Raw genomic sequence first — 23,613 nt, 5'->3', positions numbered from 1 at the left:
CTGCTTCCTGAGATAGACTGAGCTCCCTAGAGCTGGATAGATTCCTCCCTGTCTGGATGGCCACCTGCCAGTAATGCTTAGAAACAGTGTTACATTGGAAGGGAGGTGCAACTAGATGCCTTCCATTGTATCTCCAAGCTTCCATGTGTCTTGTAAACGTAAACCTTAGGGTGGTTGTTATTGTGTTGACATAATTTTGACCTTGGCATTCAAAACCAAGTGGTCAGTTAAATGTGCCTCTAATGAAGACATTGAAATCATGGAGAAGGAAGTCATTCAGAATCCCACTGTAAATTATTTGCAGGGAAGGGATAAGTTCTCACAGCTCTTTAGCTTCCTGTAGTTCAGACAGTCAGTGACCCGTACTCACGCCCTGCCCCTTCTCCATGTGCATCCTGTGTTCCCACCTAAAAAGCCCATCCCCATGCTCTCCATGCTCTGTGCCTTTGCATTTGAACTTGACTCTTCCCGGATTGCCTTTCCCTTCTACAACTTCTGCCCCTCGTTCAGGACTGCATTTCCTTCTCTTTGTAGTGTTTTCAGTCTTCGGCCCGTGAGGATGACTTAGGTGTTGCTCCTCTGCTCCCTTGTGTTTTAATTCCCCATATCTCTCTTTATAATAGCACTTTTCATAATACATTGAAATCATTGATTTTTTTTTTTTTTTTTTTGGTCAGTCTCTCCTACTCAACTGTGATTCTCAAGAGAGGGGAGTATTTTGTAGCCTGTACTACCTAGAATAGGACTTAATGTAATATGTCAACCATTTATGAATGAGTGAATGAGTGAACAGGCCCACTCTTAGCCATGATGACTTACATGTTGAAGAAAAGAAAAAGAATGAATATTTTTAGTTTCTTGTTGTCTCCCTGCTATTGGGTGGTAATATTGCTCCTTGTCTCACTTTAAAACCCTTGCAGTTTTTCCCCAGCCCCCTTCTTTATGGCCCAGTTCTCAGTACTGCAGAAACCCTCCATTCCAAGCACTGCTCACTTTTCAAAGCATGAGATGCCTTTATCTCTCCCTTCCATCTTTTCTAATATTGTTTATCCTGCAGGACTCCAATTAAATTCTGCTTTATCCCCAAGGTCTTCATGCTTCAACCAAAACCCATCCCACTCCCTAGAAATTCCCAACATGTCCTTTTCCATGTTGCCAATTAATTATATACTTCCTTGCATTGTTATTTAACAGTTACACACATAAAATCTTGTCTGACCAACTAAAGGACGTTTGTAGAAGGATTGTGTCTTCTTTCTTTTCTGTGTATGCATTAATACTGAATGAATTGGTAAAGGTAGAATATGCTCAGACTATAGCTTAACCTAGTTTAGCATATTAAGCGGGTTCCCACTTATTAAGGAGGATGATAGGCAGGTCACACTTGGACAAGAGAATGAAAACCCAAACAATCATGTGAAAATGGAAATAAAAAGAGGAGAGCCTACTATGTAGTAATAGTAATATTTTAAGAGAAAAAAACTACAGAACTTTATTCTTGTGTGTGATCCATGTCAAAGGTTCTCTCTTTAAGAGCGTGATGTTTAGGTATAAAGAAGAGCATTTTAGAATGTGTAAATTCTGTTAGGATTATTTGACCTTTACCAGCATATTTATAAAGAGCGTTGTTAAGAACTTAGAACCGTTTGAGATCAAAACTGATTATGTGGAGAATTCAGGGAAAAAAGACCTTTACAATTGGGACAAAATAAGGTAAAATATCTGACACTTTAGCAGTAGAGATTTACCGTAGGTGAAAAGAGCACCCCGTTTTTCATAAGGATTTATTATACTTCCATAGACTAGAAAAGGAGTTTCTGGACTTTTCCCCCTCCCCATCTTAAAAAATAAATTCCTCACTCCTTCATTCCCATCCAAATGGAATTCTATTCCCAGTGAGACTTTCACCCATTCAGGCCCCATAACTGCCCTATCTCTGTGTGAATCATCATGGCTCAATTTATGAATTTTCTTTTGAGTTGTGTGTTTTCAGTTCATTCATTCATTCAGTTATTTATTCATTCGTCAAACATGAGTTGATCTCTTACAAGTGATAGACACTACCCTCTAGGTGTCCGTATCATGCATGGATGTGTCTCTTTCCACTTCTATCCCTGACAAGTACTGGTTTTCCCACCTACCTCTGTCCTCTCTAAGTTATTTCTTCTTTCCTTGCTGCATCCCTGCCTTTTCTTAATAGCCCATCCTTCATTTTCCTCTTTTTTGCTGTCTTTTCTTCCGAACTTCATGCTGTTTAGACATCATTCTTATGTGTGATATAATTAACTTTTAACCATTTTTAATTCTTCCTTCAGCTTGGCTTGCCAATTCTTTTCATCCTCTTTTCTTCTCTTAGCACTGGACAAGGATGTGAGCTATATGGCAGCTCATCATACCTTTCAGGAGATAGTGAAAAGGAATGAGAGTGGCTCTGGGCCTTACACTGGGTCAAAACACTACACAGTGACAAAGGAAAAAAGGGACATGTCCATGCTCATGACACCTTATGGTCTTTGGAAGGCCGTGTATGCATGTGTATGTACAAATGCCTCTATGTAAAAGGAAACTTAGAACAGAGAAAGTTACGTCAGATACATTGATCCAAATGATGTCTTTGCAGGGAAGGAAAAACAAGAAAGTCTTTAAGTGCCATGTAGGTTACAGTAACAATGATAGCTCAGTGTAATGCACCTTGCTATTTACAAAGCATTTTCACTTTTGTTGTTCTCATTTTATCATCATTCTGACTCCATGAGGACTTTATAGGTGTGAAAACAGAGATTGAGAGAATAAGTGACTTGTGCAAAATCACAGATGTTCTCTGGTACAAGGGATGGAGCAGGTCCAAGTTTTCAACCCAGGTTCTTTGATTCAAAGCCCTGTGCTTTTCCACTGCAGTGTTTTTGGTAAGAATGTTTCATTGTTGTTTTTAAGTCTGAGAAATATATCAATGAATATATCTCACCAACATATTTATTTGTGTCAGCATAGCACATAGTAACACAATACACCTATGTTTCAGTTAGTCTTTGCTGTGTAACAAGCTACCCCCAAAAGTAGTAGCTTAAAACAACAAAGATTTGTTGTTTTAACACACACAGTCATTCTTCTGTAGTCAGCTGGCAGGTTGTCTGGGGCTGGATGACGTAAGGTGGTGTCATTCACGTGTCTGGAAACTGAGCTGGGATGGCTGGAAGGGCCATTCCCCTATCACCTCCTGTATGGTCTTTCATCCTGGACTTATTCACATGATGGCAGAAGCAAGAGGGGAAGTAGCAAAGCCTTAGAAGACCAAGAGTTAGAAGTCACACAACATCACTTTCGCACATTCTATTGGTCAAAGCCCTGATTGGAAGAGTGGGGGGGTCGACTCCATCTCTTGATTGAAGAATTTGTGGCCGTTTTTAATCCACCATAACATACATTTAACCAAAATAGGTGCCCTTTAAATTTCATTTTCTGATTGTAGAAAGTTGGTGGAGTGCTGCAGCTATGTGACCCTTTTCCAAAGACTGATGTCCTTCTGGCCTGGGGCTCTGGGTCCTCAGGTGTACTTCAGGCCACCTGTAGTTAAGCTCCGTTCCCTTTGGCAGCCGGCTTTCTGCTGCTCTCCGCACGTGCCAGTCAGCAGTTCACCCGGGAGTAGATGCATGATTGATGAGCCTCAGCACCACCAGCTTTCAGCGTCCTTTAGCCAGCCATCATTTTTATCTCCTCTCCTTAAGGAGTGTTGTGACTACCTAGTTAAACTTGGTTTTCTCTCATCACATAACAGAAAATGCCATTTTTGGATGCCACAAGATCTGCCTGATGAAACCAGGTCAGTTTTAGAAACAAAGACACAAAAAAACTTTCAGAGGCGTTGCATCGACCTTCTCCTCCTCTATAATGGTTGATTATATAATGGTTGTCTGAAAGAAATGGACCCACCAGATGTGGTTGGAGGGTAGATCAGCCTGGGCTGTACATCTGTGCCTCCCCTGTTCTCCTGTGTCAGCCAGCCCAGACCTCAGCCCCGTTGGACTATTTCTCAAGAAGAGAGCTCCTAGATCACAATTGTTTTCTCTATACTCCTCACTCTTTGCTATCTCCAATGTATGTGCCTAATTTTACAGTTTTCCCTTTGCCTCTGTAATTTTTCTCCAGTCTTTTTAGGTACAGGCTTACAGGGTAGACATTAACTAGTTAAAAATCTAGACAGTAATACCTCTAGCTTATTCACTTTCACTGTAAGCCAAATTAGTTTTTCAATACCCTTATGCCTTTTGATTTGTTATATAACTGTTTTTTATTAAGATGAATGAATGTAATATGTTATTGACAGTCACCCATTCTAAATTTATTTTCATGAGATTTGTCCCAAACTTTTTGTTCTGAAACATTCTGTTATCAATTTCTGTCTATAAATATGCATTCCTTAAAAGTTATTGAGAAAAATCCAATCGGTTATTTTGAGGTGGAAATAAATTGTCATTGTTTATAATGTTCAAAAACTTAAAATAGGGTTTCTCCTGGGTTGTGTACAGCACAGCAAGCCAGATTCCCAAGCTCCCTCCTGGCTCTAGCCTCTCGCTGACTAAGGGTCTGATTCTTTTCCAGAACCTATATCCGGAACATTTGTATCTCTTGCTTTCTGAGACACTGTACTGAAAATTCTATTTTATTTTTAAATCAAGATTTAGAAGCATTTTTAACTCTTTTTTCCATAGTCCAAAGTAATTAAAAATTTTAGATTATCTGTTAACTAAAATGTTGACTTAATATGTGACTTCGGTTTTCACCAAAAAGTTTAATAGGATATGTTGAGCACATTAGGTTTTAAAGTACAGTTCCACTGGAAATGTAGACGAGCCTGAATCCTAGTGCTCCCTCCCAGGAGGCAGGTTGCATGGCTCTCCCGTTTCAGAGATGGAGCATCATGAGGCGGGAGGTCCTGCCTGGTGAGTGGCAGAGCCAGGCTGTGTGAACATAAACTGCTGGGAAGCATTGTCCCCCTGTGACCCTAGGCTCACTCCCCACCAGCCCCTCCCTGGCACCACCACTCAAGAGACCTAATATGCCATGTCCTAAACTTTTCTTTGTTATTGTAGTCTGTGAGCAAATGTCTACCTGTGAGCAAACAGCAGCTAAAGAATACTCCTCCACACATCACCTGATGCCGGGCAGAGAGAGCACACCCCTGGACGTTGAGTGCTAGAGTCCAGGTCCACTTCTGCATGAATTAGGACAAGCCTCTCATGTCATCTGGGTTTGTTTTCTTATCTGAGAGAGAAGGAGGGATTTGATGATCTCAAAAGCAACTTCTACCTTTAAACTCTGACTTCCCCAAACCCTTTAGAGGGGAAGGAACCCAAGCTGCTGGTGATAGGAGACTCCTGGGAAAGAGAGGAGAAGGAAAATTTTAGAAAATTCCGGGACTCAAAAGATAATGGGAAAAATATATAGTTTGCATAGTGATAGGAAGGGAAGAAAGTCCAAAGGAAGTCGTAAAAGAAATATGGTTACCTTTTTTTTCCCATTTTCTTTAAAAAAAACAAACAAAAAAAACTTAGGAAAGGCAAAATGAAATAAACAGACTATTAGACTAATGATTTAAACCTGGGTAATCAGAACTGGTTGAATTGTGAAAGCTGAGTGATAATCCAATAAAATAGATTGCCTGTTGGTCAATGGCTAGTTGAAATTGGCTAGTTATATATATATTTTTTACATCTGTAAATAGATAGTCCCTTATATAGCAGGAGCGGAGAATATCTGGCCAAAGGCCGAATCCGTAAGATAAGGGTTTACCCTATTGAACTGCTTTCTAACAGAATGTGGATAGTTCTGCCTGTCAGCCTGCCTTGGGGGGAGGCTGATGTGTGTAGCATCCTCGTACTGCTGCGCCCTCACCAGCATGAACTACATCAACCTGTGCGTGGCTACCCGCTGGCCCCCGGACCCTGTTTCTCCCCACCTGTCACTACCTCCCTTTCCCTGAGGTTCTGTCTTTGTCTGTCTTCCCTGTCACTCCTCTTTATCCAGCTCCTCCATATTCTTATTACATTTTTCTGTATTTCACACTAACTTGTATACACACACACACACAGTTTTAGATACTCTGTTCCTAACTTTATGATTGGACCATTTCTTTCTATGCCTCATAAAGTAAAACAGAATCTACTGAATTAAGTTCCTTTTTCCTTGTTTGAGCCTGAATTTTATTCCTCTCTTATAAGATATTGACCTTAGAAGACAGTTTCCCACTCATACCCTGTCATATCATAACAGCTCCAAACGCTGTAATTCCAGGAAGGGAAATAAGATAAAAGGAAGATGCCAACCCCATTGTATCTGAAAGACATGTCAGATTTACAGCCCATGACCAGAACAAAGGTCATGAGTTTCCTTTACTTTCACTATAACCTCTAGATATTCGTGCTCTGCTGCTTCAAGTTGAAAATCTAGGATGCTTAGTTCCCGTTCCTCATCCTGGTTTCTTTGTGCTCTCAAGAAAATTCGTCTTGTTGGTGCTATCTTGTGTTATGATAATAGAATCTTAGCAGATTGCTAGCACACTGTTTCCTGTGAATAGATGTAGATACTTAGAAAAAGAGCTTTCTGGGGTTCCAGAATTCACAGCCTGAAATTGACTCATACTGGATGAGGCCAGCAGAATGGAATCTTTGGCAGGTTGTCCCTTCCCTTCAGAAGCACTTGAGTTAGATCAAAATTAATCTAACCACAAAGCTACAGTGAGTGAAAACAAGGTGCAGATTTGAAAATGCTCAGTTAAATGGCAAAGACTCATTGAGGACCTCATGGAAGACAGACAGCACTGGGCTAGGGTGGGGTGTGGTGATGAATAAGATATGGCCCAGGCTTGAAGGAACTCAACACCTTACAAATATCACCTCTGTCAGTTTCAAAAATGTTTCAGACCTTTGGAAGGAGATAAGAAGGGAACATAGAGTAATCTGCCTTCAAGAGAAGAATCAATTAATAAACTGGCTTTCCACCAAGTAATGAAAACTGAATTTAAGAAAAAGCTGTAAAGTAATATGCCAGGTTGAAATTCAAACTAAGAAATCAAGGACCTCAAAAGGCACACATACATACAGAAAAACTGATGACAGTTTTTCGTATCCCTCCCAATTTGCCTATAGTTTCAAATCTGGAATGATACCATGCCCATCTTACTGAGAACCCAATGGATTTTCTTAGTCCTCTGTTCTGTTAACATCTGTCCACGTCTGAGTAATAGCTTTGGAGTGACAGTGTCAAGAGTCCTTTAACTTTTTGTTTGCTAACGTACTTACGCTGGGGTGATTGAGCATTCCAGAGCTCCTCAGTCAACTCTTATCTCCAGAGCCGCAGCCTAGCTTTCTGTGGGTTGAACCCTTTAGGAGGATGTTGGCAGTGGGGGTGGTGGGTGAGAGGATTACACGAGAGTCAGGAACACAGAGGGCAGACTGTCAATACGAGGCACATCAGCCCAAGACACATGTCCAAGCCAGAAACTTCCTGAGGATGGCTTGGAATTGACAGGTTCCTTCTCAGAGCTCAGGGAGCACTCCTTAGTTCTTCTTTGAGACAATGTTCTATAGATCATCAAATAGTATTTATTGTAGACCCATATGCTTCTAACATTGTGTTAGATAATTAAGTTGTTTGTATCATGCTTACTCAAGCTAACCAGTGGAAATTGTCCCTGAATATGCATTTTCAAAAGGACTTTATCAAATTAAGAGCCTTGCAATTAATTATCATGTCCATCTGTTACCAAGATTTCTCAAAGATGGCACTTAATAACAGTTTGGGGTTTTTTTAAGATTAGTCTGTTAGTAGACAAATTTCTCTAATTCAGTTCATTTTGAGTTGTTCCCTTTAATTTGGATAATTTATCCAGCTGCTTTTTGGGGATAAATAAAATTAAATTATACAATATGTAAAATATGCATTAACATAGCACAGATTTAAAACATTCCTGACTCTTGACATGCTCTCCTGGTAGCATTCTCTCTGTTTTTAAACACATGCAGAATAAATTTGGAAATATATTTGAAGCCCTTCTTTCTCAACTAAGAAAAGAACATCTATTCTGTTGCCCTCTGTCACAGTAATTTTTGGCCCAAAGAGCAAGTCAACTCATAACTAAAAAAGCCAGAGTCTATATTAAACTCTGATGTTTTTAAAACAAAATAATTGTAGGAATTTCATGTTTTTATTGGACTTGTCCCCAGATTGAAGAAAATATGCTTTCCTAGAAGTAAAGCCCTTGCCCATTGGAGATGAACTATCTCCCTAGTAGAGTTTAATTTGTCAATAATTCACTTCAGATGTGTAAGCCCTGCACTTCCTATACCACTGCCTTATGCCTTTTGTGTTTCACCATGAATTTGACCAGTTTCTAGTCTTATTTTATATTTGTTTCAGTCCTGAAACAAAGCTCAAGGCTCTCACTCAAGTGGTTTTCAGGGGCTTACAGTTTGGTCTGAGTGGGCCTGGCCATCACCAGACACTAAATACATGGCCTTCTGACTCACACTGAAAGAAAGCAACTCAACGGAATTCCATAAGACTTTCAATAAAGTTGGAAAGCAGAATCCACAGCATGGACAATATTGAATCTTAGGGGGCTTTCCCCACCCACCCTCATTTGATTGTATCATCATCATGGCATAGGCAAACAGAAGAACAGCTCCAGACAGTTCTGCAAAAGTGTTTTGTAAAGTTATTTACATAGCTGGTAAGCAAATCGAAAATATTAAAATCCTGCCTCTTCTGGAAATACCAAAAGCAACCCCAAATTTCATGGAATATATTTTACTCTTTATCTGCATCTTTTCATTGGTTGTAAGAGATAGGACTCCTCATTGTTGCATAGACGCAGTTCATGGCTTGGGTTGTATTTGCCTGTAGACATTGAACTGCTGAACTGCAGCCCTGGAGGTGGAGACAGCTGGTTTCTCTTGGACTTGATGGTCAGTTAGTCTGTTGTGAGTGTGTCGCACAGACAAGTGCATTTTAAATTATCCTTTCCTGACTTTGCTTTTGTTTGAAAAGGAAAGAAGTTGTATGTCACGGCTCTTGTGATAGTAGGATCAAACACTTTGGTTTCCACAGCGAGATCATGGGTTCTTGAAGACTCTTAGGCCACTTCCTAAGACATTAGATTGTGTACTTTTCGAGGACACGGATGCACCTTATATATTTCTCTCTCATCAGTGCCTAGCACAGGTAAATGTTCGATAAATGCTTTTAATTAAATTTATGGATAGTTAATCTGGGGCAGCTCCTGGCATAAAACCCCATAGTGTTTTTGGTCTGTTCAGGGAACAGTATTTGAGTGTTTATCATGTGCTAGGCATCGTGCTACCTGGTGGGAATAAGACAAAGACACCGATGTCAAGGAGCTTCTAGTCTAAAGGGAAGGCCAACAGGTATAAATCATTGCTGTTCAAAATGCTACATGCCTTAGAAGTACAAGTGTGCAAAAACAGTAAGCTCACAGAGCAAAGAGATACTAATTCCAGTTTGGAAAACTGTTGAATTTGACTTTTGAGCTGAGTCTTTATGAGTGAGTCAGAGTTCACCAGATGGAGAAAGAGGAAAGGGCGTTCTAGGCTATTGTGGTCATTGGTATTTAAACTTTTAATGCATCTTGCAGCTTAAAACATTGGCACTAATCCCACCTATCTTTATGATTCAAGAAAAATGGAATTCGTGACAGTGTTAGTTTTCGCCTTAGATAACCACCCCACTGGAAGACTATATCACTTGTTTAAGATGTTTTATTATTTTCCTATTGCTTATAATTAAAGATACTTCTTAATATGGTATATGATGCCCCTTATTACCCAGCCCTGGCCTACCTCGTTAGCCGTGTCTCCTGCAGGTCTCCACACAGTATCCACGGTCACCATCCCAACACATATGTTCCTGGTGGGCTGGACCATTTGCTCCAGCCTAAACACTACTGTACTCTTTCTTTCCTCTGTAAATTTGATTAGGTTCTTCCCTCTTCCTGGAATGTCCTTCCTCTGCCCCCACTCTCCCACACTTGATAGACATTTCACAATCTGTGCCCAATCACACACCCCTTCTACACACACACACACACACACACACACACATAGCAACAGCTATTTATCTTTGTGCCTCTAGTCAGAGAAAGCCTCATGGAAGAAGTGATCCTTAGGATTGAATGGAAGTCTGTTAGGAATGTGAGGGATGTCAGTGTTGAAGACGTAGAACAGCTACTGCCAGGAGTGTGCTTTTCCCCAGCATCCCTCGAGAGCTGGGGTATCAGCACAGAGGAGGTAATTGGTTCGAATCACAATTTGCAATTGGCAGCCTTGGGGCTGAATTTGATCCCAAGACATGTTTTCTTTTATTTGTCTTTTTTTAATTTGCCATCTTTAAATTAGTCATCAGCATTTAAAATCTGGGATGCTTCGTGTAAAAATCTAGCTTCTCTTGAGCACTTAGAAGGTAGAGCAACACGGACTGTGTGTTTCTGCAGGGGATGATTAGTGAAGCCCCCTCTGAGGGCACAGACCCTCCTGAGTTGTCTATAATACTCCTCTACTCTTTTAGAATTTCTGCATGGCTCCTGAAGACATTCAGATTTGCCAGCCCTGGGTTTAACTAAGTTGGGGCTGCTGTCGCGAGACCAGGTATGGATGGGGGTTAAAGGGGCAGGAAATTTAAAGGCATCATGAAGGTGGCGGCTCAGGTGGAACACCATGCGTTTGAGGCTGTATTGTTAAGGGGCTGTATTGTTAAGGGGGTACAATCAGGACAAGGCCCAGGCTGAGGAGAAAAGGGGAGGATCTGGGGAGTAGATGTCAACGGGAGGTTGAAGAGCTGGTGCGGCAGGAGCATGGGCATGAGAGGACTGGAGGATGAACCATTGCGATCAGCGAGTAGGGTGTTTGCCTTGAGAGATTTTAGAGAGCTGTGGCTGTAGGAGTGAGCGGCTGAAGTGGAGGGGGCAGCAAGGGTCACTGGATTCCAAAAGATCAAGTGAGGTCAGGCTGTTGAAAATGCTTTGTCCACATAGACACTGAAGCCTTCCAAATTATAATTTCATAAAATAGCCAACAGATGTTGAGTGCTTCTGTGTTCCAGGCACTCTCCTAGGTGCTTTTCATATATCAGCTTATTTAATCCACAGAGCAGTCCTGTGAGATACGGGTGCTTTAATCGTCCTCATCTTACATATGGTACAGTTGAGGCCTAGAGAGATGATGTAACTTACCCAAGATCACATCCTCAGTGGCTGGAACTCAAACCTAAGAGACTGCCTAACGTCAAAGTGCATTCTCTGAACCTCCTACCTCCTTAGGAAATGGGTAGAAGGCAAAGCTACAGAGATGGAGGGCTTGCATGTGAGAGGAAAGCAACGATGTGGGGCTAGCCAGTAATCAGCTTGGAGAATGTCGACCTCACTTCCAGCCCAGGTGAATAAGTGAGTGTGAGGGAATTCACGGTCTCCCTGAAGACGGCTGTAAGGCAATTGCGTTTTCAGGTGAGCCAGGTAAGTATTAGAACAGGTTTGAGTGATGATGTTCAGATGCTGGGAGAGTTTGTCTGCAAAGGAAAGGTTGGGGAAGGCAGAGAGATTGGCATGAAAGGATGAGTCCCTGGGAAGCAGAGCAGTATTCTCTGGGGATACACGTTCCCTTGAGGATGGGAGACCAGAGGATCTTGCACTTTGCACTGATGACAAGGATGAGAGGTCTGGGAATTGACAGGCCACATGGATCCAAGTGGATGCGTGCTTAAAGTCAGCTGTCTCAGCACCAGCTCAGGTCCCAGGTGGCTCTGGAGGCCTGAAGGAGCGTCAGCAGCCCAGGCAGCGGAAGCTTTGCTCAAATGTTCAAACAGAAGGTTAGTCCTGAGGTCACTGGTGTTTGTTCTTCACGTGCCCCAGGGAGGAGATGGAATAGTCCACATCCCATTGTGTTCTCATTTTTGATTATATATCCAACACCTCCCTAAGCTCCCTAAATGGAGGGCCAGGAACGTGTGTGTCCCCAGCCCAACCCAGCTGAATGCCTATTGCACTTACACACCCAGCAAATAGTTATACAATAATTGCGTATTCCTAAACAAGCTGGTTCTATGCAGTTCTAGAAACTGCATTTCTAATGCAGTTGGCATTTCCTACTGTGAAATGAAAATACCTTATGTTGTTGTATCAAAACTTACTCTCCATATCCAAACCCACTCCACCTGCTTTCCAGAGTACAACAGGCTGGTTTCCCCTCTTTCTTACTTTTCCTGACTGGTTCTCCATGTGTTTCTCATGCCTGTTCCCTCTTTACTGAGGCCATCCTGCCCATCATGAAAGCAAATGCGTGTCTTTCTGCTGGACCTAAGGAAGCGAAGGCAGAGAGCCTTCCATTCCTGGGTTGTTATCAGCTTGTTGGGCTAAACTGAGTGCAGTTCAGGATACCTGCCAGATCTCAGCTCTCACGTTTCAACAGGGGCACGGGCTCTGGGGATTCTTTCCAGCTGTTTCTGTGCCTCTGGTTCCCCTGCTGCCAGGAGTGAGTCCGTTTGGAACTTTCTCAACTCTCTTCTCTAGCCAGTCACATCGAGGTGGTGATGTGTGTGTAAAGTGCCATTGCTCTCTCCTCACCACACCTACTTACTGTGGGGCATGGTTCTAGAAGATGCCTGTATAAATCTTATAGGAACCATGTGGGCTTACAGCTTTTATTTTCCTACAATTTATATCACTTTACTTTCAACTTAGCACCTTAGGATAAGTTTCCTGAGCCACTTGCGAGCCTTGAGGAGGGAGCTGTAATCATCTGCAGCTTGAGAATGCTAGGAAGAAGAGAGCTGTAAAAACTGCTTTATTAAGGGCTTACAATGGGCTTTATTATTATTACTAATATTAGGAAATGCAAAGGAATATTTTACCAAATTGCCTTCAGTTTATACTGGAGCATATCCTTCGATTGCTCCTTGCGGAAAAAAAAACAAAACAGCAACAACAAAAATGCGGAGTGATTTTACTGTTGTCTCTGAAGGGAAGGTGGTGAGGACTGTGAAGTTGTCCAGGTAGCGGCTCACTGAAGAGGGGAGGGACAGCTGCCAGAAGGAAGTGTGTGACCTTCAGAGCTGGGCCGCGTGCTTGCTGCAGCTAAGACACATGTGTACCTGCCTGGGGGGTGGGATTGCGAGGAGCTCATGCAGGAATTAGCTTGAGAAAGGGTGAAGGGGGGCTTGTTACTTAGAGAGTAGAAAATCTCTTATGGTGAGACACAAGAAAAATTGTGATCCTAAGAAACTTCCATAGGGAGGAGTGCAGTTTTCTGTAAGGATAGTTGGACCCTGAGGTGGGAAACCCATTTCTTTTCGGATGTTTTACTTGTGGTCTCTCTCTTTTTTTTTTTTAACTTATGCATTCCTGGAAAGAGGTAAAAAATTTAATCAGTAGAAGCATAGTGCATCAAATTTAATTAAAGTGGAAGCTACTTTTTATAGAATAGGATTATGTTCTATGTGTCATTATAATTTCCATTCTTGACAGTTATTAATACACTGTGTGTGGAATCCTGGTAGTATAAGTGCTTTTCCCTTTTAATTCCACATTTATCCTTGTTTCCTGACTCAAGGGAGACCTCCCTCCCACCTATAAATAGTAGTTTTTGATTTATGACAGTGATTCTCCCCTTTCGAAGGGCTCAAGCCCTCAGTTCAAGTGTGGAATAAATCCAGTGTAGGGAGACATCGTTTGCAGAGAGCCTCACTGAGTTGTTTTCCCTCCAGGACATGGGCAGGGATAGGAGTCTGTTTAGGGAAGACAAGGAGTCTGATGGTTTGCTGCTTCCAGATTGCCTGCTTTGCGGAAGGAGTTATTGTAAGGAAATGTTAGGATAACATTTGCCCTTGGCTCTATGTGGCGCCCACCACAGGGGCACATTCCAGGGGCACTCCTGTGCTTTCCTGAATGGCAAAGAGAACTCTTCTCCCCACTGGCCTCTTCTATCTCCCTATAATTTAGTGTCCTTTACAGTTTCTCTAGTCATTCTGTTGAAACAAACTATTGATTCTTCAATTTAGTTATAAAGCCTTAACTTAGTTATGAAGACATGCCTAGTGATATGAAGACAACAGCATTGGGCGTATCTGCATTGCTTAGTCTTCTTTAGGAGAAGGAGAAGGAGAAGGAGAAGGAGTAGGAGAAAAAAAAAACAGTTGTAGATGTGTAAGCATACTCCCCTTACAAAAAAAAAAAAACCCCAATGAGAAAGCTTCAGAGAGAAGGCCCATCTTGAGCTGGGCCTGAAGGTTGAGGTGCTTGGTGAGGAGGAGGAGGAGGAGGAGGCAGCAAGTGTGGGAGGGCGAGATTGCGATGTGCTCCAAGGAAAGGGTGCAGGCGAGGAGAAGCAATAGAAAGAGATGAGCCGGGATCAGACGTCGCGGTGATGGGAATGGGAATGGGAATGGCAATCATAGAATCATGGGATTTTATAGTTTGAAGAAAGCCCATTACGATCCAACCATCTCATTTTATGGATGAGAAAACTGAGCGTCCCAGAGCTTAAGTGGCTTGCTAGTGGTCACACGTTTGCTGGTGGCTGATGGTATTGGATAGTAAATAAAGTTGTTCTTCTCTCACTCCACATGTCTCTGACGCCTAAGCAACTGTATTCAGGCAGAAAGGAGTCTTTGTAAGTGATGGAGAACCAGTGCTACTAATCATCTCCTTAAAATGATAAAAGTAGTTGTACTTGGCTTTTTCCAATGGAAAGCGCAAATTAAGCTATGGCGACTGAGACCCTGCACCTCTAGGAGCGAGTTCCTCAGCAAGTAGGTCCCAGATTCCCTTCAGTGGAATCTCCTAAAAAGCTTGTTATACAGGCAGTTCTAGAGTCCTGCCCCAGACTTGCAGAAAACCAATCCATGAGTGTGGCACCCTGCAATCTGCATTCTAGACAAATTCCACAGTCTTTCCCTCCACACACTAATTGTGAAAAGCACTGCACCTATTAGCTCTCAGTCTAAAATTTATAAAAATAAAAACTATAAAAACAGTGCATGGTCTAACCTGACTTACTAGCCATGTAAAAAAATGTTTATTCCAGATTATTGTTTGGTTGCCTTTATCATTCATTTTTTGATTTACAAGACAAATAAGACACACCCCCTGCACCAGCTGAATTCACAGGAGAGACAGTAGGATTCTGATTGGTAAGATGAGCAGGTCCACTCCAGGAGTTTGGAACCCTGGGTACTGTTGAAGGTCGGAGGAGAGAAAATTAATCTTGGTTGCTTTTTGATCAGAAAAGGCCTTGTAGGGGTAGGTGGTCTTAAGGCTGTGTGGAATTCACCAGGGGCAAAAGAAAGACAGGGGTTTGAGGTGGAGTGGACATCTGAGCTGCAGCACTGAGTGATAAGGATGGGGGTGGGTGGGTTCACAGAATGGCAGATTGCCATTGTTGCTCGAATGCGGGCATGTGGAGGAACAGTAGGCTAGGAAAGCTAAAAGATAAGAAGAGACTAGACTTGTGAGCACCTTGTAAGGTGTGCCAGCACTCTGGCCTCTGGTCTGCCTGGAACTCTGTGTAGTCCAGAAAGCAAACACACGAAGGGAAAGCATATGTATGCACTGCCTTCCAGCCAGCATGGGCCTCCTAAGGCGGGGAGTGCCCTCTAGGGGCTTAGATGATTTCTGAGTGCTGTTCATCATTGTACTCCGGTGCTCAGATGCCCACTAAGCTGAATCCATTACCTACTCGAGAGAAAAAAGACAGCTTAACTAAGTCCCACCTGGCTGCAGCTGTGATTACATTATGCAAAAATTTATTAATGTGGTACCTTGATTGATCATTATCTTAATACTGAGGATAACATTAGAGGCTTGATTTTTTCTGGCAAGTTGCAAATACAGGTTGCTTCTTGTTTGCAGTTAAAAAGCCCTTAACCCATGTATTGTATGATGCTGTTTATACGAACTATCCAGAATAGGCAAATCCATAGAGACAGAACATAAATTAATGGTTGCCAGGGATTGGGGGAGGGAAAATGGGGAGTACAGGGTTTCTTTTTGAGGTGATGAAAATGTTTTAAAATTACGTAAGTTGTGATGGTTGCACAACCCTGTGAATATAAAATCACTGAATAGTGTGCTTTAAGAGGGTGAATTTTATGTTATGTGAATTATATCTCAATAAAGCTGTTGTTATTTTATTTATTTTTAAAAGCCGTTAGCACTTCTGCACTAGGTGTCCTGCAAATAGCTCTGCCTGAAGTAGCCTTTTTGAGTTCATGGTACAAATATCTCAGTGCTTGCTTCTCACTTCCTTTTGTATTTTTCTTTTGTTTTGTTTAATTAATCTTATCTCTCTTTTATTCATCTCCAGTTCTGTTCCATTTAGGAAGTATTTATTTAATGACTATACATGATAGATACAAAGAGAGCTTGTGGTAAGATTAGTAGTCAAGTGACCAGAAAACAGAGAGAGAAGGGCCTTAAGAGAAGTATGGTATTTGGGGGTTTAGAGGAGGACCTATTATGTGAGGTTGGCCTAGAAAGACCGATGGTATGTAGACAGACAGCTGGAGATGAGGGCTGGATGAGGAATGTTCTGGAGCAGGTAGGGTGAACAGTGCAAAGACAGCAAAGCCAGGGCTTGTTTGGAGAACAGAAGGTGACTGAAGCATAAGGGATGTGAAGAGAAATACTGTGAGATCGAATTGGGAAAAAGGTATGTGGACTTGAAAGTGTTGAATGCTAGGCTGAGGAGTTGATCAGTTAAATGAGGAGTAACTGAAGATTTCTGACTACAGAAGTACAGGAACCCACCCGTCGGATGGGTTTGGCGTGGGTTGGGACAAGGAGAGATTTAGGTGAGGGGGGACCAGGTTAGAACCTGGAAATTGGAGACGGCAGGGTTTCAGAAGTGAGGGGTAAGTGGTGACATGGATTTAATAAGCATCTCTTTCTCATCTGTTGTCTGTTTCCTCTGCCACTAATCCATATGTTTTCTCCATTCCCTTGCTTGCTCTTTATCCAGGCGTTGTGGTAAAGGGTAGGAGGAAAATTAGGGGGGACATAAAAAAGAATAAAAATGAAGAGAAATGTTGGTCAGGACAAGATACAGTTTGCATGCTTCAGTTGTTCTGTAATTCAGCATTTCTTCTTCATGAATCAAAAGAAGAAAGACTGGTCTCCCCTAGTGGAAAATAAAGGACAGGAAACCTTATTGAATTCCAGGTCAGGTGATTAGGCTGTGTGCCTCACTATTCCCATCTGTGAAAGGGAAGAGTACCTACCTCCAGTATAGGTAAAACAGAGAATCTAGAATAATCTTATTAAAGATTTTTTTTTAAACTACCTTGGACTCACATAATTTGTCAACATAATAAATTTCTTTGGCAAATAGAGGTCCTGATGAGGTCCCCCATTTGGTACCTGAGTGAGTATAGACATATCTGTCAAAAGATAATTCATGTGAGTTATATTATGTTAAACTATATGTAATTGCTATTTGACTATTTTCGACCTGCAAAATAATAGCAGTTCCATAAAGTTTCAACTTAATAGAAAGAGGTAATGTGAGCCCAGATTTTCACCTTTTCCAGTTCCTTCATGAGTTCCTTCTTTATTAAGGTGCTAATGATCTTTAACATCTGCTAATCTCAGGTACCGGGGAAGCTGCCATCAAAAGATGGCAACAGGTAGGGAGGGCTTGCTAAGGGGCTAGTAGAGAAGGGGAAATGAGCTGGGAGCAGGCCAGCCAGCAAAAACTGGGGCATCTGAATCCTTGGATCTTTCATATGAAGTCATTCTGGGTTTAGAAGTAAAAATTCAGCATAAAGGGTTTTCCTTTCCTGAGTGAGTTACTAGGCAGTTGTGTGCAGTTTTAGATCTTCTGCTGCATGCTGGAGACAGCCTAGAATGGGTCTCTAGGAAAACAAGAGCGATTTTTAAATGTTGGGAAATAGGTCAAATGTAAAAGGGGAAAAAGAAGACCGGGTGGACTTGGTTAGGGTTTTCAGGTTGGTGTGATTTCTGACCAGCTCACAGAGAACCTGGCATTGAAGGACATCCGAAGAGGTATTTTTTGGTTGATTGTATGCTCTCTGGTATTTAAATTAGAATGATTCCCTGGAAAGTATCAGTAGGCAAGAATGTGAATCCCAGAAGAAGTGGAAGAAAAGGCTGGCTATTCTTGTAGGATGCTTTCATTGTAATTATATCCAGACATTGGGATCAGGGTGTGGCCTCTCAATAGTTAGCCCCATTAATCTGTAAACTCTGAAGAGTTTAAGTTGTACAGTGTGTCAGTTGCAATAAATGTAAACAATATATTGTTACTCCAATATATGGTGATGTATTATGATTATATGCTTAAAACTGCAGTGGCTAGTCACGTAAAAAGGAAAGGCTATGGGATAACCTTACCAGAGACTAAAAGCCCAGTTCATATTCACTCAGCCCTAGAAGGTGATTGTCCTGTAGGAATGCAGATTATGAATCGAGGGCTCCCAGCTCTGCTCACAAAACAGGCAAACGTTTATTTTAAACCATTGGCAGAAATACCATTGCAGCAAAACCTTAATTATCTAACACCTTCTTCTCCCAGAAATCCAATATTACCATCACCCCACATGGAAGAAGCCTGAAAGGGAGATCATTCACACCTTTCCAGTGGCTGTAATGATCTTTGGTGCAAATTTTAATTTAAATTTGTTTCCTTTTTAGTTCTACAGTTAACTATAAATGTAATTAAACCCCTGGGCCTGATTATTGAAATACTTGTGGACTACAAGCATATTTTAATTTATGAAAGATTCCAAGAACAATAGGAGAACAAAGCAATCACTGAAGTAAGGGGGAGGGCACCCAGAATTAATGAATGTGTTAATAGTTCTTCCTTGCTGGGAATGTCACCCTCCCCTGATCTCGACCCCTACGGTGTGTAAATACTCACATACTTCCTGCAAGAATCTCTCTTTTTAGGTTGCCTTCCTTTCCCTCCTGTCAACCTGGGAAGTCCCTCACTCATCCTTTCCACCCTCTGACCCACACTTCCATCCCCAGGGGAGTCCCAGGGCAGGAGTCTAGCTGCTCCTTGCTTGTCTTACAGTTACATCCTGACCCCCTGCTGCCCTGAGCTTCTCATTTCCTGCCTCCTATTTCATTTTAAAAGATCGGCATCAGGCAATTGCCATTTTTTCCTCGTCTTATTTTTACCTGACTCTTATTTTCCTGTGTTCAGGCAGTTTCGCAGCTGAGTGGAAGTTAAGGGTGAGAGCCAACACAGCTAGCTTGCATTCATGCATGTAGAGATAGATGCACATGTGCAGTTTAGAAGACCCAAAATAAGACTTTCAGCTTTCAAATAGCTATCACCAAGTCCACTTACTGAAGCTTATGCCCTTGATTTATAAAGAGCTCCTCAGTCTTCACTCAGTCTCTTTCCTCTGTTATACACAATTATAAATGAATGTGGCTCAAGATGAGGGTGCTGCTAGACACAATCACTGACCAAAAAAAAGACTGAAAAGCTATTAACTTAATAGCTGAAAGAAGTGTCAGAAAAATCTGTGAAAAACACCTAAAGGTCACCAGCAACAAAGCAGCAACACGGGGCCGTTTAACGCAGGAGCGCGCGTTCTGTGTGAGCCTGTGCGAACGTCACTGATTTATGGAATAACATAATGTATGCGGATAAAGATGGCCCTGAGTCATCACGGAAATGTTTATTGTGCTCAATACTGATCTGGTTAAGTAAGAAATGAAGTAATGCATTTTAGGAATGTCTCTGTCAAAATGGTTAAAGTTAAAAATCTGGGTGTATATTAAGGAGATGAGCCTTAGTTATTTGGAATGCAAATTATGTTAGAACCCCACCTCCCCATTCCCCAGTGACCTAGACAGACAGGACAGTGTCGTAGAGACAAGTTAGTTTGCCAAAGCCACAGCCACGTTGTTTGTGGTCTCCCAACTTCTATGTTGTGTTTATTCATGGGGTTTTCCTTCCCTTTTCTTTGGTTTCAGATGCGAGTGTCTCTCTGGCTTATGTGGTTTCCCCGTGTGTGAGGTGGGATCCACTCCCCGCATAGTCTCTCGTGGAGATGGGACACCTGGAAAGTGCTGTGATGTCTTTGAATGTGTTAATGGTACGTGGGGTTTCTCTTGTTCTCAGAGAGTGTACATTCGTGCAGGAGGAGGAGGAGGGAGGGTTCAATCTAGCCGCTTCCGCCTTTTACCAGGCAGGGAATATACTCAGAGACTTGATGAAACTCACTCAGAAAGAAGGTTTCCTGAAGATGTCACCGACCGGGGAAGGAAGTTAGGAAGGGAATCATCATCCCATCCATCAGAAAGAGAATTTTGGAAATGAAATAGCAGACTGCATGTAGCTGTCATATTCTGCTGTGTTTCAGTAGTACAGAAATTTTAGTATTTCAAGAAAAGGGTCGTGGAACCTGTAATCCATTGTAGCGCTCCTGTCATTCACTCCTTGCCCCATTGCTGTCAGGAGATAGTCTATCTAACTAATGCCACACTGGAGCTACCACAGTCTGAAACAGGAAAGACATTGTTGCTCTAGTTTAGCATTTTCCTACTTAGAGAGGACATCTTTGACTGGTGCTTGGTCATTAGTATTAGCCTGCTTTTGGCTCAAGCCTTGTGGCCCAGAAAAAAGATTCTTGAGTCACAAGACTCCTGCAAGTAGAATCCACCTCTCCTTTTCACCTTTCGTGAGAGGGTTTGGTGTTTGGTGACATGGTGTTTATTGAATTTAGATACTAGAAGGAAGGAGAACCTAAAACATGCCCGTCCATCAGAATTTTCAGAAGAAAAACAAAGAATAAAATTCAAGCAAGTGAAATGTCAGTAATTTTAGAGAGCATTATTTAGTCAATGCCTAGACAAACAAGGAAAATGAAGATGGATTTGGACAAATACAACAAAATCACACATACAGAAACCTCCATAGTAACTACTGCCTATAAGAAATCAGAGTTCAGAAGATTTTCTGCCTCTCCCAAGCCTCCCCTCCCCCGCAAGAAAAGGTTATATTAAAGTTGAGTCCTGTTTCATTGCGTACTGTAGTTTTTAGTCCAGTGGTTGCATGTTGTGTTGTTTTGTTTTGTTTTGCTTTGAAGAAACATTTGCCATATGCCTTTGTGATTAAGAGAGAACATAGACTGGAACCAGATGACCTCAGTTTGAAAGCTGGCGCCTCCACTTACCAACTGTGTAACTTTGAGTGTCTTTTGGTCTCCCTGGGCCCCAGTATCCATATCTGTAAAATGGAGTGAAAACAGTAAATTAGATGAGGTTTTATATGTGAATCACTTGGAATTGTGCCTCAAGAACAAATAGTATTTATTATTTTGTGCGCCCACCTCCTGTTCACATCCAAAGACACTATCTGGACATTCCAGGGGAATGGAGAAGGTGAAGTGGGCTTCCTGACTTAGAGAACTTATAAATACAAGCACAAAGAGAAAGGTGCAGAAAAAGTTCCATGTGCATAAGTCTCTTCTCAAAACTTCTTTGCAGCCATATGATCCTCCAGCCAGTAGTAATGTCTGTTAAACACCAGCAAATGGCCTAGCGGATCTTTTTTCTCTGGTACCGCTGCAGTTAATTTATTGTAGGTGATAGTGTGTGAATAGTTAACTCATACTGTTTGAGACAGAAATAGTCGCTCCTATCCTGAGGTCCCAGCATCTCAGATGTGCTTCCTTTCGGTACTCATCACCCTGAGTGTGATGAGGACACCGATCTCGTGTCCTCCTCTCATTCTAAAGTCTGAACTGCCAGAGAGCAGGGAGTCTGTCTTTGTGTCTGTGGATATTAGCATATTGTCTGCCTCCTAGAGGGCGCCCAGGTTTTGTTGAGTGGGCAATTGAGTGATTAAGCGAGTGAGTGATCTGATTCATACCACCTTAGTTGCCTCTAAAGGTGGCTGCTAAATACCAGCCCATAGGAGGGTTACTTGGTGGGAATCCTCCATCTTTTACTGCCCTACACTTTAGTCTTAAGTCATTTGTCCTCTGGAAATACCACCTCTCATAATACAATTACCTTGCTTCTTGGTTATAGAAACCCAAGTGTCGTATCTTTCTTGTCAGGTTGTTAACTCTACCTTTCGCCCCAATGTGTTGTAACTGGGACAGCTAGTAACTGCACCCCCACCTTAGTGTTCTTGGGTTAGTCTTCAAGGCCTGCCCCTGCTTATAGCCTCACTTTTTACAAAGCTCTGACTTCAGGAACAGGACTTGCCATCTGTCATGAGAAATGTTCAGATGACAAAGCACAGTCACATGTTTCTGGTGGTTGCCTTTCTTACCACCATAAATTCATTGGGTGATCTTGGCTTTATTTCTTGTCCTGCTGTAGTGTCTCTAGTACTCTATTAGTCGTTCAATTGTATATAAGAAACTATAATACTATGAAGATTCATAATCCTACAGAATAATGTTTAAGGACATTTTGTCTCAAAGTCTGTATTTTGCTTCTTTTGACATAAACATACACACACACACACACACACATTCATACGTGAGTGTGTGTGTGTGTGTATTTATTTATTTGCCATCCAGTGCCCTGGGAAAATGTTACTGTTGTCATAAGGCCACCATTAGAGAATATTACATATCAAAGATGCATTATCATTGCCTAGAAAAGCAGAGATCTGTTATATAAAGCCTTGCTTATCCACAAAGGATTTGAGGCAACTTTACAGTGAGAACAAATATAACAACATAGTGGTAAAATATTAATTAGAAAAGAGAATCAGAACCGTAGTTATATGTAAAAGTTGAGAAGCAACAAGAAAGAGCACATAGATATGCAGGCCGTAAGTGTCTATCCAGGTGGTTGCTGGAGTTAAACGTCAAGTTAGGCTGCCAGGTTCCTGGCCATCAAAGTGAAAAGGGAGATAGTCAGACCCACAGTTCTTACTTTTAGAGAGAAGAAGCCTACCGGACAGAGTGACACTCTTCTCAGATGGACACTTAAAAAGAGAGCGCTGGGTGATGCGGTCGGTCATGTCCTCAGTTGCTTTGATACCACCAATGCAGAAATCAGTTTCCTGCGGCTGCTCTTCTCAATAAAAAGCAAAAGCAAAATATTAAAATGCAACTCAGTGAAAGCAATTCTCAGAGATCAGTGTGCCACACAACTGGAATCTAGATGCCTGGAGCATTGTCTTTTGATTTTGAGAACTCCCCAACATGTAGGAATAGATCTAGAAACCCAGTTCAGGAGGCAGTGGGTTGAATGTTAACATAACTAACCCCACACGCAGAAACGGAGATTCCATGGCAGCACTCGGTTCCTAAACTGCCATCCAGATGATCTAATGCTTGCGTTATTTTTTTTTTTAAGATAAGCATTAAAGTGAAAACGCAAGGTTAAAAAATGTTCACAAAGAATTCGAGCAATCCTGAGTTTTGAAAACCTTAGCCTGGATGAATAGATGGAGAGCACATTCTCCATAAATTCTGTTTTCAGTTTGGTTTGGTTTACGGGGGGAGGAGATGGGAGAGTTGCAAACCAGATGGTGACAGTTTGTGACTACATTGTCTGATGAGGGCTAAAACTAGGGCTTGTGAAGTGTTGGTTGATAGAAACCAAAGGAACAG

At 41.9% G+C, this 23,613-nt stretch overlaps 1 protein-coding gene across 6 annotated transcripts in view; it reads left to right on the top strand.

Moving 5' to 3' along the window:
* Positions 1-23,613, top strand: part of CRIM1 (cysteine rich transmembrane BMP regulator 1) — a 193,449-nt gene that overhangs the window by 87,731 nt on the left and 82,105 nt on the right. For all 6 annotated transcript variants that reach the window (XM_058551447.1, XM_058551446.1, XM_058551443.1 and 3 more), the window contains one exon: positions 20,009-20,130. In XM_058551447.1, the coding sequence (XP_058407430.1) occupies positions 20,009-20,130 (122 nt within the window). The remainder of the gene's footprint in view (positions 1-20,008; positions 20,131-23,613) is intronic.

The sequence above is a fragment of the Diceros bicornis genome, chromosome 12 (assembly GCF_020826845.1).
Source record: "Diceros bicornis minor isolate mBicDic1 chromosome 12, mDicBic1.mat.cur, whole genome shotgun sequence".
In the NCBI taxonomy this organism is placed as follows: domain Eukaryota; kingdom Metazoa; phylum Chordata; class Mammalia; order Perissodactyla; family Rhinocerotidae; genus Diceros; species Diceros bicornis.
This window is presented reverse-complemented; position numbering and strand designations above follow the sequence as displayed.